This window comes from Ornithorhynchus anatinus, chromosome 2 (assembly GCF_004115215.2).
Source record: "Ornithorhynchus anatinus isolate Pmale09 chromosome 2, mOrnAna1.pri.v4, whole genome shotgun sequence".
Lineage (NCBI taxonomy): Eukaryota > Metazoa > Chordata > Mammalia > Monotremata > Ornithorhynchidae > Ornithorhynchus > Ornithorhynchus anatinus.
The window spans coordinates 153,796,473-153,811,190 of record NC_041729.1 but is presented as its reverse complement, the minus strand read 5'-3'; the positions used below and the strand labels follow the sequence as shown (position 1 = coordinate 153,811,190).

General features: G+C 43.6%; 1 protein-coding gene across 2 annotated transcripts in view; it reads right to left on the bottom strand.

Annotated features, from left to right (window-relative positions):
• The window catches only part of ANO6 (anoctamin 6), a 230,809-nt gene that overhangs the window by 121,948 nt on the left and 94,143 nt on the right, over window positions 1-14,718 (bottom strand). For both annotated transcript variants that reach the window (XM_029058181.2, XM_029058182.2), the window contains exon 4: window positions 139-204. In XM_029058181.2, the coding sequence (XP_028914014.1) occupies window positions 139-204 (66 nt within the window). The remainder of the gene's footprint in view (window positions 1-138; window positions 205-14,718) is intronic.

Here is a 14,718-nt window from a genome sequence, read left to right as displayed (position 1 = left end):
TCTGCCCCACCCTCGGAGAGCTTTGGTTAGCCTTCTGTGAACTTTCTCTAGCTCTATGGTGTCCGCCCTAGGACGTGGTGAACCCAGGGGAAGCTGGGTAATTCCACTAGTGTTTGGAGTACAGCAGATGGTACTTACTGATCTTGTTGTTTCCAGATGTAAGCCATTGCATATGAGATTGGATTCATAAGCTTGCCTCTTCCTCTGTCAAAATGGATGGGTACACAGATGTTAAGACCTTCAGTCTGCTAAACAGTGGATCTCTATTAATAATAATAACAACAATAACAATAATAATGATGGTATTTAAGCACTTTGTGTACTGTAGTAAGTGCTGGGTGGATACAAGCAAATCGAGTTGGACACAGTCTCTGCCCCATGTAATAATAATAATAATGTTGGTATTTGTTAAGCTCTTACTATGTGCAGAGCACTGTTCTAAGCACTGGGGTAGATACAGGGTAATCAGGTTGTCCCACGTGAGGCTCACAGTTAATTCCCATTTTACAGATGAGGTAACTGAGGCACCGAGAAGTTAAGTGACTTGCCCACAGTCACACAGCTGACAAGTGGCAGAGCTGGGATTTGAACCCATGACCTCTGACTCCCAAGCCTGTGCTCTTTCCCCTGAGCCACACTGCTTCTCTACAGTCTCAGTCCCCATTTCAAGGCTCACAGTCTCAATCCCCATTTCACAGATGAGGTAACTGAGGCCCAGAAAAGTGAAGTGACCCATGGTCACACAGCAGACAAGTGTCAGAGCCAGGATTAGAACCCATGACTTTTGACTCCCAGGCCTGTGCTCTATCCACAATGCCGTGCTACTTCTAATACAGTCCAGATACAATGAGAGGATGCAGTGAGCCCATGGTGGTCCAAACCTAGTAAATCAACCAATCAGTGGCATTTATTGAACACTTACTGTGTCCAGAGCATTATACTTAGGGAAGTAGAACTCTATTTTCTTTCTTGCTTACACTTTATATTTTTTTTTTGTGGTATCTGTTTCGTGTGTGCCAGGCACTATTCTAAACACTGGGGTAGATACAAATTAATCAGGTTGTAGAGTCCCTGTCCCACATGGGGCTCACAGTCTAAATCCCCACTTTACAGTTGAGGTAATGGAGATCCAGAGAAGTTAAGTGACTTGCCCAAGGTTACACAGCAGACAAGTGGTGCAGCTGGGATTAGAATCCAGGTTCTTCAGACTCCCAGACCCGTGCTCTATCCTCTAGGCCATGCTGCTTCTCATGAATGCAGTAACCCATTTCAGGTTCAGGGATAGAAATGATTGTTAGTATTCTCTTGATATATTTCCTAGGGCTTTTGGTCCTCTAGGAGGTCCCAAAGAAAAGCTAAGGATTCTTATTCATTTATTTCAGCCTTTTAAATGCATCCCTCTGGGGTTCCAGAAGGCTATTATAGGAAAACCATTAGAACAGCTTTGTGATTCTCCTCTCCAGTTTCGTAAGCCAACCGTGTTTTTTTGAGAATCTACGGTTTGCACATCACTGAGCATTTGGGGGACATCCAGGAGAAATATAAAATGTGATCCCTAACTTTGGAGAACTTATAATTTAATGAAGGAAAGCAAGCACAAGTAAACTGATGAATATACACCCTTATTGACACCCATGCCCACCATCTCAGCAGTTGTTTCAGACATTTAACTCCCTCCTCAGACCCTCCTTCCTCCCACCACTCCCATCCCTTGCCCCCAATGATCTGGCCACGTACTTGACTGAGAAAATTGACACCATCAGGTATAAGCTCCTAAAGTGGCCCCTGCCCCTCCTCAGTCTCTCTCCAACCTGGCCCCCTCTTCAACTTTCCCATCCTTCCCAGCAGTATCTCTACAGGACATCTCCTGCCTCCCCTCAAAAGCCAACTCCTCCACCTGCACATCTGAACCCCATTCCTTCATATCTTAACTAAACTCTCGTCCCCTTCATTCTTCCTTCCCTAACAGCCATCTTCAACCACTCACTCTCCAATGGCTGCTTCCCCACTGCTTTCAAACATGCCCAAGTCTCCCCTATCCTAAAAAAAACCCTCCCTTGATCCCATGGCTCCTTCCAGCTATTGTCCCATCTCTCTCCTACCACTGCTCTCCAAAATCCTTGAGCGAGTTGACTACACTTGCTGTCTCAAACTTCTCTCCTTGACTCTCTCCAATCTGGCTTCTGTCCCCTTCAATCCACAGAAACTCCCCTCTCAAAGGTCACCATTAATCTTCTTCGTGCTAAATCCAATGGCCTCTACTCCATCCTGATCCTCCTCGACCTCTCAGCTACCTTCAACATTGTGGACCACCATCTTCTCCCGGAAACATTATCCAACCTTGACTTCACTGTCTCTGTCCTCTCATGGTACTCCTCATCTCTCTCATGGTACTCCTCTGGCCATTCATTCTCAGTCTCCTTCATGGGCTCCTCCTCTTCCTCCAACCCTCTAACTGTGGGGGTCCCTCAAGATTCAGTTCTGGGCCCCATTCCATTTTCCATCTACACCCACTCCCTTGGAGAAGTCAGATGATACCCGATGCAGATGAAACCCTAGTCTCCATCTCCAGCCCTGATCTCTCTCCCTCTCTCCAGTCTCACATCTCCTCCTGCCTTCAAGACGTGTCTACTTGGATGTCCTCCAATCACCTCAAACTTAACATGTCCAAAACAAAGCTCCTTACCTTCCCACCCAAACCCTGTCCTCCCTGAGACGTTCACTGTAGACGGCACCACCATCCTTCCTGTCTCACAAGCCCCTAACCTTGGCATTATCCTTGACTCCTCTCTCTCATTCAACACACATACTCAATCCATCACTACATCCTGTCAGTCCCACCTTCATAACGTAGCAAAAATCTGCCCTTTCCTCTCTATCCAAACTGCTACCATGTTAATACAATCACTCATTTTATCCTGCCTGGATTACTGCATCAACCTCCTTGCTGACCTCCCAACTTCCGGTCTCTCCCCACTCCAGTCCATACTTCAGTCCATTGCCTGGATCAGTTTTCTACAGAAATATTCATAACATGTAACCCCTCTCCTCAAAAAATTCCAGTGGCTGCTCATCCACTACTGCATCAAACAAAAACTCCTCACCATCGGCTTTAAAGCACTCTACCATGTTGCACCCCTCCTACCTCACCTTTCTTCTCTCCTTCTACAACCCAGCCTGCATGCTTCACTCTTCTAGTGCTAACTTTCTCACTGTGCCTCCATCTCACCTGTCTCGGTGCCGACCCCTAGCCCATGTCCTGCCTCTGGCCTGGAATACCCTCTCTCCTCAAATATGACACACAATTACTCCCCCCTCCCTTCGAAGCCTTATTGAAGGCACATCTCATCCAAGATGGCTTCCCAGACTAAGCCCCACTTTTCCTTTTCTCCCTCCTTTTCCTTTTCTCCCTCTCCCTTCTGGGCCACCTTGACTTGCTCCTTTTTCTCTTCCCCCTTCCAGCCCCACATCACTTAGGTACTTATCTGTTATGTTTTTAATTTGTATTGATGTCTGACTCCCCCACTCTAGACTGTGAGCCCACTGTGGGCAGGGAATGTGACTACTGCTGTATTGTACTCTCTCAAGTGCTTAGTACAGTGCTCTGCACATGGTAAGCATTCAATAAATACAACTGAATGATTGAATGAATAAAAAATATAACTGTACAAATATATACAAAAAGAGTGGATGGGTACAGCCATTCCTTAGTATAATCCTCTTCTTTGGATAATGTACTTAGAATTTTAAGGTTAGCATTATTACAATACTCTATCTGCAATGATGCTGCAAGAAACAACTGGGGCACTATTTGCTGTGATCACTGCTTCAGGAAAATGATACAAATTGTCATAGTTTTAAAGGTAATTATTAAGCACCTTCTGAATGCCACCCACTGTAGTGAGTGCTTGGAAAAGTACAAGTACACGATTCATTTCCTGTTTACCAAGAGTTTTATAATCTAATGGGAAGACAGTCATAAACACATTTACAGACTGGAATTAGAATAAATGATGGCTTGTACCACTGAATGTTGATGATGAGTGTAAGATATTTCAGTGCAACAAGTAGCTGTTAGGAATTAATTAGGAAAGGGTTTTGGAGAGGGTGGGATTTGGGGAGGGTTTTGAAGGTGGGGAGTGCCAACGCCTGGAGGAATTAGCAAAAGGAAGTTCTGGAAACAATAAGTCGGAAGTGAGAGAGATAAGAGAGGAGTAGAGTTAGGAGGCAAGTTTAGGAGAATCAAAGAGTGTGAGCTTGGGAGAAGTAGGTTGAAGAGGGTAGAAGTGTGAAATGGAAAAAGCTGCTGGAGATACTTGAAGTTGATGGTGAGGATTTTTTTTAATGACATTTATTAAGCGCTCACTATGTGCCAGGCACTGTATTAAGTACTGGGGTAAATGCAAACTAATTGGGTTGGAGACAGTTCATGTCCCACATGGGGCTCACACTCTTAATCTCCATTTTACAGATGAAGTAACATGAAGTGAAGTGACTTGCCCAGGGTCAAACAGCAGAAAAGGAGAGGAGCCAGAAGTAGAATCCTGGTCCTCTGATTCCCAGGCCCATATTCTTTCCACTAGACCATGGCTGTTATTGTTTGATGCGGAAGAAAAAAGACAACCACTGAAGGATTTTAATGAATGGAGTTTAATGAATGCTGTACACTGAGCAACGTTTCAGGAATTCATTCATTTTTCATTCAAACCTATTTATTGAGGGCTTACTATGTGCAAAGCACTGTGCTAAGCACTTGGGAGAGTATAATATAAACAGATACATTCCCTGCCCATAATAAGCTTACAGTCTAGAGGGGGAGACAGACATTTATATAAATAAATAGAATATGTTCATAAGTGCTGTGGGGCTGGGAGGGAGGATGAATAAAAGGAGCAAGTTAGGGTGATGCAGAAATGAGCAGAAGAGGAAAGGAGGGCTTAGTCAGAGATGGACTCTTGGAAGAGATGTGCCTTCTATAAAGGTTTTGAAGTTTGGGGGAGAGTCACTGACTGAAGGACATGAGGAGGGAGGGAGTTCCAGGCCAGAGGCAGGACGTGGGCAAGAGGCTGGCAGCAAGATAGACAAGATCGAGGTACAGTGAGAAGGTTAGCATTAGAGGAGTGAAGTGTGTGAGCTGGTTGTAGTAGGAGAATAGCGAGGTGATGTGACTGAGTGCTTAAAAGCCAGTGGTGAGGAGTTTCTGTTTGATGTGGAGGTGGATGGGCAACCGCTGGAGCTTCTTGAGGAGTAGGGAAACATGGTCTGAAGATTTTTGTAGGAAAATGATGCGGGCAGCAGAGTGAAGTACGGATTGGAGTGGGGAGAGACAGGAGGCAGATACAGTAACCAAGGCGGGAAAGGATAACTGCTTGGATTAATGTGGTAGCGGTTTGGATGCAGAGGAAGGGGGGATTTTTAGTGATGTTGTGAAGCTGGAACCGACAGGAAGATGATTTGGGTTAGAGGCATGGATTACAGATTGTATTGGGGAGAGGCTGGGAGCAGGGAGACCAGTGAGGAGGTGGACACAGTAGTCTGACAAATACTTGACCTTGGGTTTGGTTGTTTCATGCAGGGAGGGAGGGGCAGGTTGGTGAAATTATTTACAGGAAGAATCAAGAGGATTTAATAATGTTGGTATTTGTTAAGTGCTTACTATGTGCAGAGCACTGTTCTAAGCGCTGGGGGAGATACAGGGTAATCAGGCTGTCCCCTGTGAGGCTCACAGGTAATCCCCATTTTACAAATGAGGTAACTGAGGCTCAGAGAAGTTAAGTGACTTGCCCGCGGTCACACAGCTGACAAGCGGCAGAGCCAGGATTTAGAGGTTGAGTCTTTTTACAGTGGAAAGAGCATATGCCTGGGGGTCAGAGCTCCTGAGTTCTAATATCAGTTTGGCTATTTGCCTGCTGTGTGACCTCAGGTGAGTGGCTTAAATTCTCTGGGGCTCAATTTCCTCATCTGTAAAAATAGAGATTCAAGACCTGTACTCCTTCTCCCTTTAGATTGTGAAATTGATGGGGATTAGGGACCATATCTGTATCCACGCCAGCTTGGCACAGTGCTTGGCACATAGTAAATGCTTAACAAATATCACAATTATTAGTATTATTATGGTTACAGTAGAGTCCTTTTCTAAATGTTTAGCTGTGCAGGCTGCTCGAGATAATCTTTCTTATACAATCCTAGTCACTCCTCTTTCAGATTTCATTCTGGGTAGAAAAAAGCTTTTCCATGTCTACTAGGTCAGCAGAACTGCATTTTCCTTACTGAATCTGCTCTTGAGTGAGCAGTTCCTTTGATCTGCCTGGAGGAAATTCATCCGGGAGCTGATTCTGTGCTCCTTCAATCCTCTTAAAAGGATCAGGCACAGCAGGTTCTGGCCTACCCACACAGCCTGTCCCCACCATAAGGGTTTTTGAACACAGAGAGAGGTTTCTGATTCCTAGTCAATTATATCTTTTCCACGGCCTTGTAAAAGCACAAATCTGACCTTTCAGCCTTCCAGAAATCTATCTTCATTTCAGTAAGACATTCAAATAGTTCAGTCAAATGTTTTTTGAAGTTCTTCCTATGCGTTTGGACCAAGGGCCAGAGACGAACAGAGAAATTTGGAAAAATCCACAGGCATCTTCCTGCTCTGACCCATAGGTGAATTTCATGGGACTTATCTTGCTGATCTGTAGATTCCCCCGCCCCCCAGCCCCAGCCTTAATGTTCTCCATTTTACAGACCCTGTGTTTAAATTGTAAGACTGTAAACTCACTGAGGGTAAAGATCATGTCTATTTATTCAATAATACTCTACATACAGTAAGCGCTCAATAAATACCACTGATTGATTGATTAATTAAATTACTTCCAGGGAACATCTCCATTTACAATAGAGTGAGGCAGACTGGGAATCCTGTAACCTGAAAGAGGAAGACTGGAAAGGTGAGTCGACTACCCTGAGAACCTCATGAAGATGAGCCCACTGTAGAAGAAGGTCAGCTGTGGGGATGAATCAATCTGTGGTATTTATTGAGAGTTTACTGTGTGCAGAGCACTGTACTAAGAGCTTGGAAGAGTATGATACAGTGGAGTTGGTAGACTCTGCTCACAAGAAGCCTAGAATATGGAGGGAGAAACTTCGAAATAATTACAGATAGGGGAAATGTCAGGGTATGAGTACTGAAGGTGGGGTGAATATCAATTGCTTAAAGGGTACAGATTCAACTCCACAGGTGCCAAAGAAGAGAGAGCAATAATAATAGTAATTATGGTACTTGTTAAGCACTTACTATATGCCAGGAACTGTACATAATAATTGGATTATTAAGCAAATAATCCATAATTTCCATTAAGCATAATTTCCATTAAGCAAATAATCCCTAACTTAATAATCCATATTAAGTGCTTAATATGTGCCTGGGACTATACTAAGTGCTGGGGTGGATACAAACAAATCAGGTTGGTTACAGTCTCTGTCCCATGTGGGACTCACAGTCTCAATCCTTATTTACATATGAGGATTGTAAATCCTCATCTGGGGCACAGAGAAGTGAAGTGACTTGCCCAAAGCCACACAGCAGACAACTGTAGAAATCAGGGGCTGTATGGAGAGGGGGTGTCCCTTTATCATCTGAGCTGAGGCAGGGAAGTCTGCAGGAGAGCCCTTAGAGACCTCTGAAAGTGTTTCTCTTACCCTTGGAGTGAGGGGGGAATAGTAGTTAGAGAAGTAGCGTGGCTCAATGGAAATAGCATAGGTTTGGGAGTTAGAAGTCATTGGTTCTAATCCCAGCTCTGCCACTTGTCAGCTGTGTGACCTTGGGTAAGTCACTTAATTTCTCTGGGCTTCAGTTACCTCATCTGTAAAACGGAGATGAAGACTGTGAGCCTCACGTGGGACAAGCTGATCACCTTGTATCCCCCACAGCGCTTGGAACAGTGCTTGGCACATAGTAAGCGCTTAACAAATGCCATTATTATTATTATTAGTAGTAGTAGAAGTAATAGTAGTAGTAGCAGCAGCAAAGCCATTTTGGTTCCCAGAATGCAGTGTACCGAGTGCTGAAGACAGTTACATTCATTCATTCAATCATTTACTGAGCACTTACTGTGTGCAGAGCACTGGGCTAAGCGCTTGGAAAGTACAATACAGCAATAGAGGGCAAGACAATCCCTGCCCACAACGGGCTTACAGTATAGAGGAGGGGGGGCCGGCATCAAAACAAGTAAATAAGTAGAATTATAGAGATATATAATATATATATATATATGTATACATACTTAAGTACTGTGTAGCAGGGCTGGGGAAGAGCAAAGGGAGAAGTCGAGGTGACGTGGATGGGAGGGGGAGCTGAGGAAAAAGGGGCTTAGTTTGGGAAGCCCTCTTGGAGGAGATGTGCCTTCAGTAGGGCTTTGAAGGAGGGGAACAGTGATTGTTTGGTGGATTGGATAAGGGAGGGCATTCCAGGCCAGAGGCAGGACCTGGGCCTGGGGTCAGCAGCGAGATAGGTGAGACTGAGGCTTAGTGAGAGGGTTAGCACCAGAGGAGCAGAGTGTGTGGGCTGGGATTTAGAAGGAGAGAAGAGGGGTGAGGTAAGAAGGGGAAAGATGATGGAGAGCTTTTAAACCAATAGTGAGGAGTTTGTATTTGATACAGAGATTGATAGGCAACCAATGGAGACTTTTGAGGAGGGGGGTGACATGCCCTGATTGTTTCTGTAAAAAAATAATCCGGGCAGCAGAGTGAAGTATGGACTGAAGTGGGGAGAGGCAAGATGTTGGGAGGTCAGAAAGGAGGCTGATGCAGTAATCCAGTCAGGACAAGATGAGTGATTGTACTAACGTGGTAGCAATTTGGATGGAGAGGAAAGGGTGGATCTTGGCAGTGTTTTGAAGGTGAGACTGGCAGGATTTGGTGATGGATTGGATATATGGGGTGAATGAGAGAGCAAAGTTAAGGATGTCACCAAGGTTGCGGATTGTGAGATGGGAAGGATGGTTGTGCCATCCACAGTGATGGGAAAGTTCCAGAGAGGACAGGATTTGGGAGGGAAGATAAGGAGCTCTGTCTTGGACATGTTGAGTTTTAGGTGGTGGGCAGACATCCAGGTGGAGATGTCCTGAAGGCAGGAGGAGATGTGAGCCTGGAGGGAGGGAGAACAGGGGAGGAGATACAGATTTGAGTGTCATCTGCATAGAGATGATAGTTGATGCTGTGGGAGTGAATGAATTCTCCAAGGGAGTGAGTTTAGATGGAGAATAGAAGGAGACCAAGAACTGAACCTTAAGGGACTCCTACAGTTAGGGGATGGGAGGGGGAGGAGGAGTCTGTGAAGGAAACTGCAAATGAGCAGCCAGAGAGATAAGAGAACCAGGTGAGGATGGAGTAAGTGAAGCCAAGAATGGATAACGTGTTGAGGAGAAGGGGATGGCCCACAGTGTCAAAGGCAGCTAAGAGGTCGAGGAGGACTAGAATGGAGTAGGAGCCATTGAATTTGGCAAGAAGGAGGTCATTGGTGACCTTTGAGAGGGCAGTTTAAGTGGAGTGAAAGGGCAGAAGCCAGATTGGAGGGGGTCCAGGAGAGAGTTGGAGGAAAGAAAATCAAGGCAGCAAGTGTAGATGACCCGCTCATGGAGTTCGGAGAGGAAGGATAGGAGGGAGAAGGGGCAATAACTGGAGGGGGTTGCGGGGTTAAGGGAGAGTTTTTTTAATGGGGGAGACGTGGGCATGTTTGAAGGCAGTGGGGAAGAAGCCACTGGAGAGTGACTGGCTGAAGATGGTAGTTAAGGAGGAAAGGGGTGAGAGTTTTTATAAGGTGTGAAGGAATGGGGTCCGATGCACACATGGAGGGGGTGGCACTTGAGAAGAGGCAGGAGATCTCCTCTGAAGATACTGCTGGGAAGGATGGGAAAGTTGAAAAGGGGGCCGAGAAGAAGGGGGATGGGGGGTGATTTGGGGGAGCTCAGACTTGATGGTGTTAATTTTCATAACGAAGTAGATGGCCAGATTGTTGGGGGCAAGGGATGGGTGGGGGAGGGGAGACAGGAGGCCTGAGGACTCAATCACCTTGCCCTCTTCTCTCTCACTTGACTCCTCTCCCACTACAACCCAGCCCAACACTTCGCTCCTCTAATGCTAACCTTCTTATTGTACCTCAGTCTTGTCTATTTTACGGCTGACCTCTCGCCCACATCCTGCCTCTGGCCTGGAACACCCTTCCTCCTTATATCAGACAGACATATTTACTATTCTATTTATTTAATCATATTAAGCACTTAACAAATACCATCATCATTATTATTATTAGGGAAAAAAGTCAGTGAGGCTTCACACTAGCATCCCTGAACAACATAAACCTTCCTTCTTAGGGAACTGTAAGTCTTCAACACTCACACTCCAAGGAAAAGCAACCACATATAGAATTAGTCAACCACTTTAATTAAACTGGCAGGTCCATTTAAACATGAGTGAAGAAAATTATACATTTCATCCCAATTTTCACCACTCACTACCTCTCATGAACTACAATGAGGATTTTTTTACACAGTCTGTTAGAAACAGATTGAAAATTAGGGAGCTTTGGGATGTACTTTTCTTCAGAAGAATCTGAGGAATGGGGTCAGTCTTTTCCTGCCAAATACCAACATAAAAGTAGATTCTGATGGCACTCTTATGTTTCTAGTTTGTTTAGCTTTCTGCTTAGTGTGACATGACACAGTTGGGGACATGTTTATTTAATATCGATGAAGTTGTGCTGTAAAGGAGTTTAAGTGATTTAGTGACTTTAGGATTTCGGATTACAAAGCCAGTACTCAAATCTCAAGGCTTTTCTTGATCTATTTCACAGAATCATTTTTTTTCTTTATATAACATAATGGCCTTCCCAGTTTTGTTTTTAAATGTTCACCTGCATCTTACATTTTAATTCTACTGTGCTTTATTTCCATTTCTACTCTCTTTGTAAAATCCTGACCAGTAATTTTTGGAAAATATCACCTTCCTAGAAATAATTTTAATTCAAGATCTAGCCCTCTGTAAGGAATTATCAAGATCATTAATTATAGTTGTAATTAAGTGTTGACTAGGTGGGAAATGCAGGGAGGAGGTGGGGGCGATGTAAGAAAATCGTGAGCCCATCTTTGGGCAGGGATTGTCTCTATCGGTTGCCAAATCGTACATTCCAAGCACTTAGTACAGTGCTTTTCACATAGTAAGTGCTCAATAAATACTATTGAATGAATGAAAATCATATCAGACATGGTCTCTGGAACCAAGGGAGGGTCAGCAGGTATTTTATCCCCATTTTACAGGTGGGGAAACTGAGGCACAGAACAATTAGGTGACTTTCTGAAGGTCACTCAGTTGAAGAACTGGGACTAGAACTGAGGTCTTCTGACTTTCACACCCAAGCTCTTTCCACAAGGCCATGCAGGCTGTAGTACCTGGACTTTCTATCAAGCGCTTAGTACAGTGCTTTGCACACAATAAACACTCAATAAATCAGATTGAATGAATGAATGAAGGTAAGTGGAATGATAAGTGGAATGGTATGTGGTAAGGTAAGAGCTCCCCAAAATCACCCCTCCTCCTCCTCCATCCTCCTTCTTCTCAGACCCCTTTTCAACTTTCCCATCCTTCCCAGCAGTATCTTCAGAGAAAATCTCCTGCCACCCCCTCCACATGCGCATTGGGCCACATTCCTTCACACCTTACCTTCACACCTACCCTCTGGCCCTCTCTTAATGTGCCTTGATCTTGATTTAGAAAAAGAAATAACAGTATTCCTAAGTGCTTACCATGTACAAACCACTGTAATGAGCACTGGGAAAGAGGATACAAGAGGAAGTTAGGCAGAAACCCTGTCCTATGAGGGACTCAGCATGGCGTTGTGGATAGAGCATGGTCCTGGAAGTCAGAAGGTCATGGGTTCTAATTCCGGCTCCGCTACTTATCTGCTGTGTGACCTTGGGCAAATCATTTCACTTCTCTGTGCCTCAGTTACTTCATCTGTAAAATGTGGATTGAGACTGTGAGCCTCAAGTGGGAGAAGGGACTGTGTTCCATCTGATTTACTTATATCCATCCCAGTGCTCAGTACAGTGCCTGGTACATAGTAAGCACTTAAAAAATACCATAATTATTATTATTAATGAATTACATATCTTGAAATGATGAAATAAAAACCAGCACATTTAAGAGACCTATTTTACTGACTAAATTAACACTAGCGTCATTCTTTCTAATGTTTATTTTAACAAGGCAACTGTGATTCCTTTAATTTCGAATGACTCATTTACACTGAAGAAAAGGGATGTTTTACAAATTGATCAAACTTGTTTTCCTGGTGTATCTGCAAGGTCTAACAAATGATCAGGCATATTATGTTTGCCTAGCAGGGTCCCATCAAGAAAAGTCTACTTACTGAGGACAACCAAAATTTCACAGTCTAATAAACTAAGCTTCTCTACATGCCACTAGAGAGCATATTACCAAGTACATAGGTTTTAAGGCTTTGGACAGCTCTTCATTATGTCAAATAGTTTATCTTTCTTGCTAGAAATGAAATAAAATTATCTTCTGGTTTGTTTTAGATTTCATCCCCAAGCCACCATAATTTTAACTAAGAATGTTCTATAAGTGCACAAAAAAATAATTAATATAGCTCCAGTGACCCACAGCTATAAGCACAAAATAAATAAACTGGATGCAATGACTATAAAAATCTTTGCCCTGATTTAGGTTGTTCAGGATTGATGCCATATATCTTGTCAAATCCACTCTGCCTTGTGAGGTGACCAAATTGTCACTGTCTAGCATAAGAGATTAGGTACATTCTGAAGCTCCATTATGGTGCAGAGAGGAATAACAATAAGTATTAAATATGTAAAGAGGATAATACACTTTTCTACCTATCATTCTAAAATAAATTAAAGTTGTAAAGTTTCATAAAAATACCCTGACTGCTTTATAAAGTTGTCAGGAGAATAAAGGAAAAAATAAATGAAGGTGACACGGTCACAAATACGGAAGCTTTCTGTCCTTAAACATCTTGACTTACACAATATTATACCTCTACAGTTGGGCATTCAATTCATTTTAAAAATCAGGGCAAGCTACTGAATTATGCAGTATTTAAAGTTGCCTAGAAATGAAAAACCCACCATCTTCTTAAGGTTGTAGAGTTTGTCATTTTGAAAGCAGTAGTTAATTTGCCCACAAATAAAAAAAAATCCTGAGTAAGCAGGCCATTCCAGCTGTAAAAAAGCTTTACTTTATTTAGAAAGTAGTTTCCAAACATTCCCATAGAGTAAAGTTAGGCTAAATATTGATAGAGCTGTCATTAGCTTTAAACTGAATACTTTTCTCTGAGTCTGAAAATAATACAATAAGGAATTAGAACTTAAAAAACACAACATGTATCCAAAAATAACAGGCCAGGGCAGCTTTGGAGCTCTTGGAGGTAGACTGCATTTCCCAAGTGGCAGTATAATTGTGGTGAGTCAGGCAGCTTGGGATGGGGGCCATTTTTTAGGTGGCAGGGGATGGGCAAGGCCTAGTTTTCCACTTGAGGTTTGGCTGCCCTAGGTCACGACCTTGTTGGGCTCATCGAAAACCTACCCCCGAGAAGGAGATAGGGATACATATGCGAATGGGCTTTGGGTGATCTGTGGATTTCATTTATGCCAGCTATTTTTGGGCCCCGTCACCATGATCCCTAAGAATTCACTGGATTTGATTCTAACAAAGCAAACATTTGATTGTCTCCAAGCTGTAAAAGTCCTGATGAAATTCAGTGCTTCTTAAAGAAAGTTGGGAGTTTTGGAGGGGAACCTGTCTTTGGGATATTCTCTGCCAGGCAGCCTTTAAGAAACGAGGGCACTGTCAGAAGAAATTCATGAAAATGGCTCCAAGATCAGAGGGCATTTATTCAGTGAAACCAGCCATCAAGAGCACCTATAGAGCCTCTCAACTCTGCCAGAAGGAATGCTTACTGAAATCTACATCTGGGAAACAGAACGAACTGGAAGCAAATGTGCCAAGAAGTAGGATGCCAAGGCTAAAAAGATACAGGGCTAGTAAAACAAACCAAACCAAAGGCTTTGACACATCCCAGAACTCACCCACTTTGAGAAGCAGCGTGGCCTAGTGGATAGAGCACAGACTTGGAAATCAGAGGTAATGGGTTCTAATCGCAGCTCCGCCATTTGTGTGCTATGTCACTTTAGGCAAGTCACTTAACTTCTCTGTGTCTGTTACCTCATCTGTAAAATAGGGTTGAAGACTGTGAGCCCCACATGGGACAACCTGATTACCTGGTATCTACCCCAGCGCTTAGAACAGTGCTTGGCACATAGAAAGTGTTTAACAAATACCATCATCATTATTATTATTACAGAGCATGAGCCTGGGATTCTGAAAGACCTGCATTCTAACCCCAGCTCTGCCACTTGCCTGCTGTGTGACTTCTCCCATACCTCAGTGCCCTCATCTGTAAAATGGGCATTAAGACTGTGTGTCCTTTGTGGGACAGGGACTATGTTCAACTTGATTATCTTGTATCGACCCTAGCACTTAGAATACTGCCTGGTAAATAGTGAGTGCTTAACAAATACCACTATTATCATTATTATTATTACAAGGAGACACCTCCATCTTCATCACAGACATGATCAGCACATATGTAATTTATTTACTTATATATATTAATGTCTGTCTTCCCCTCTAGAC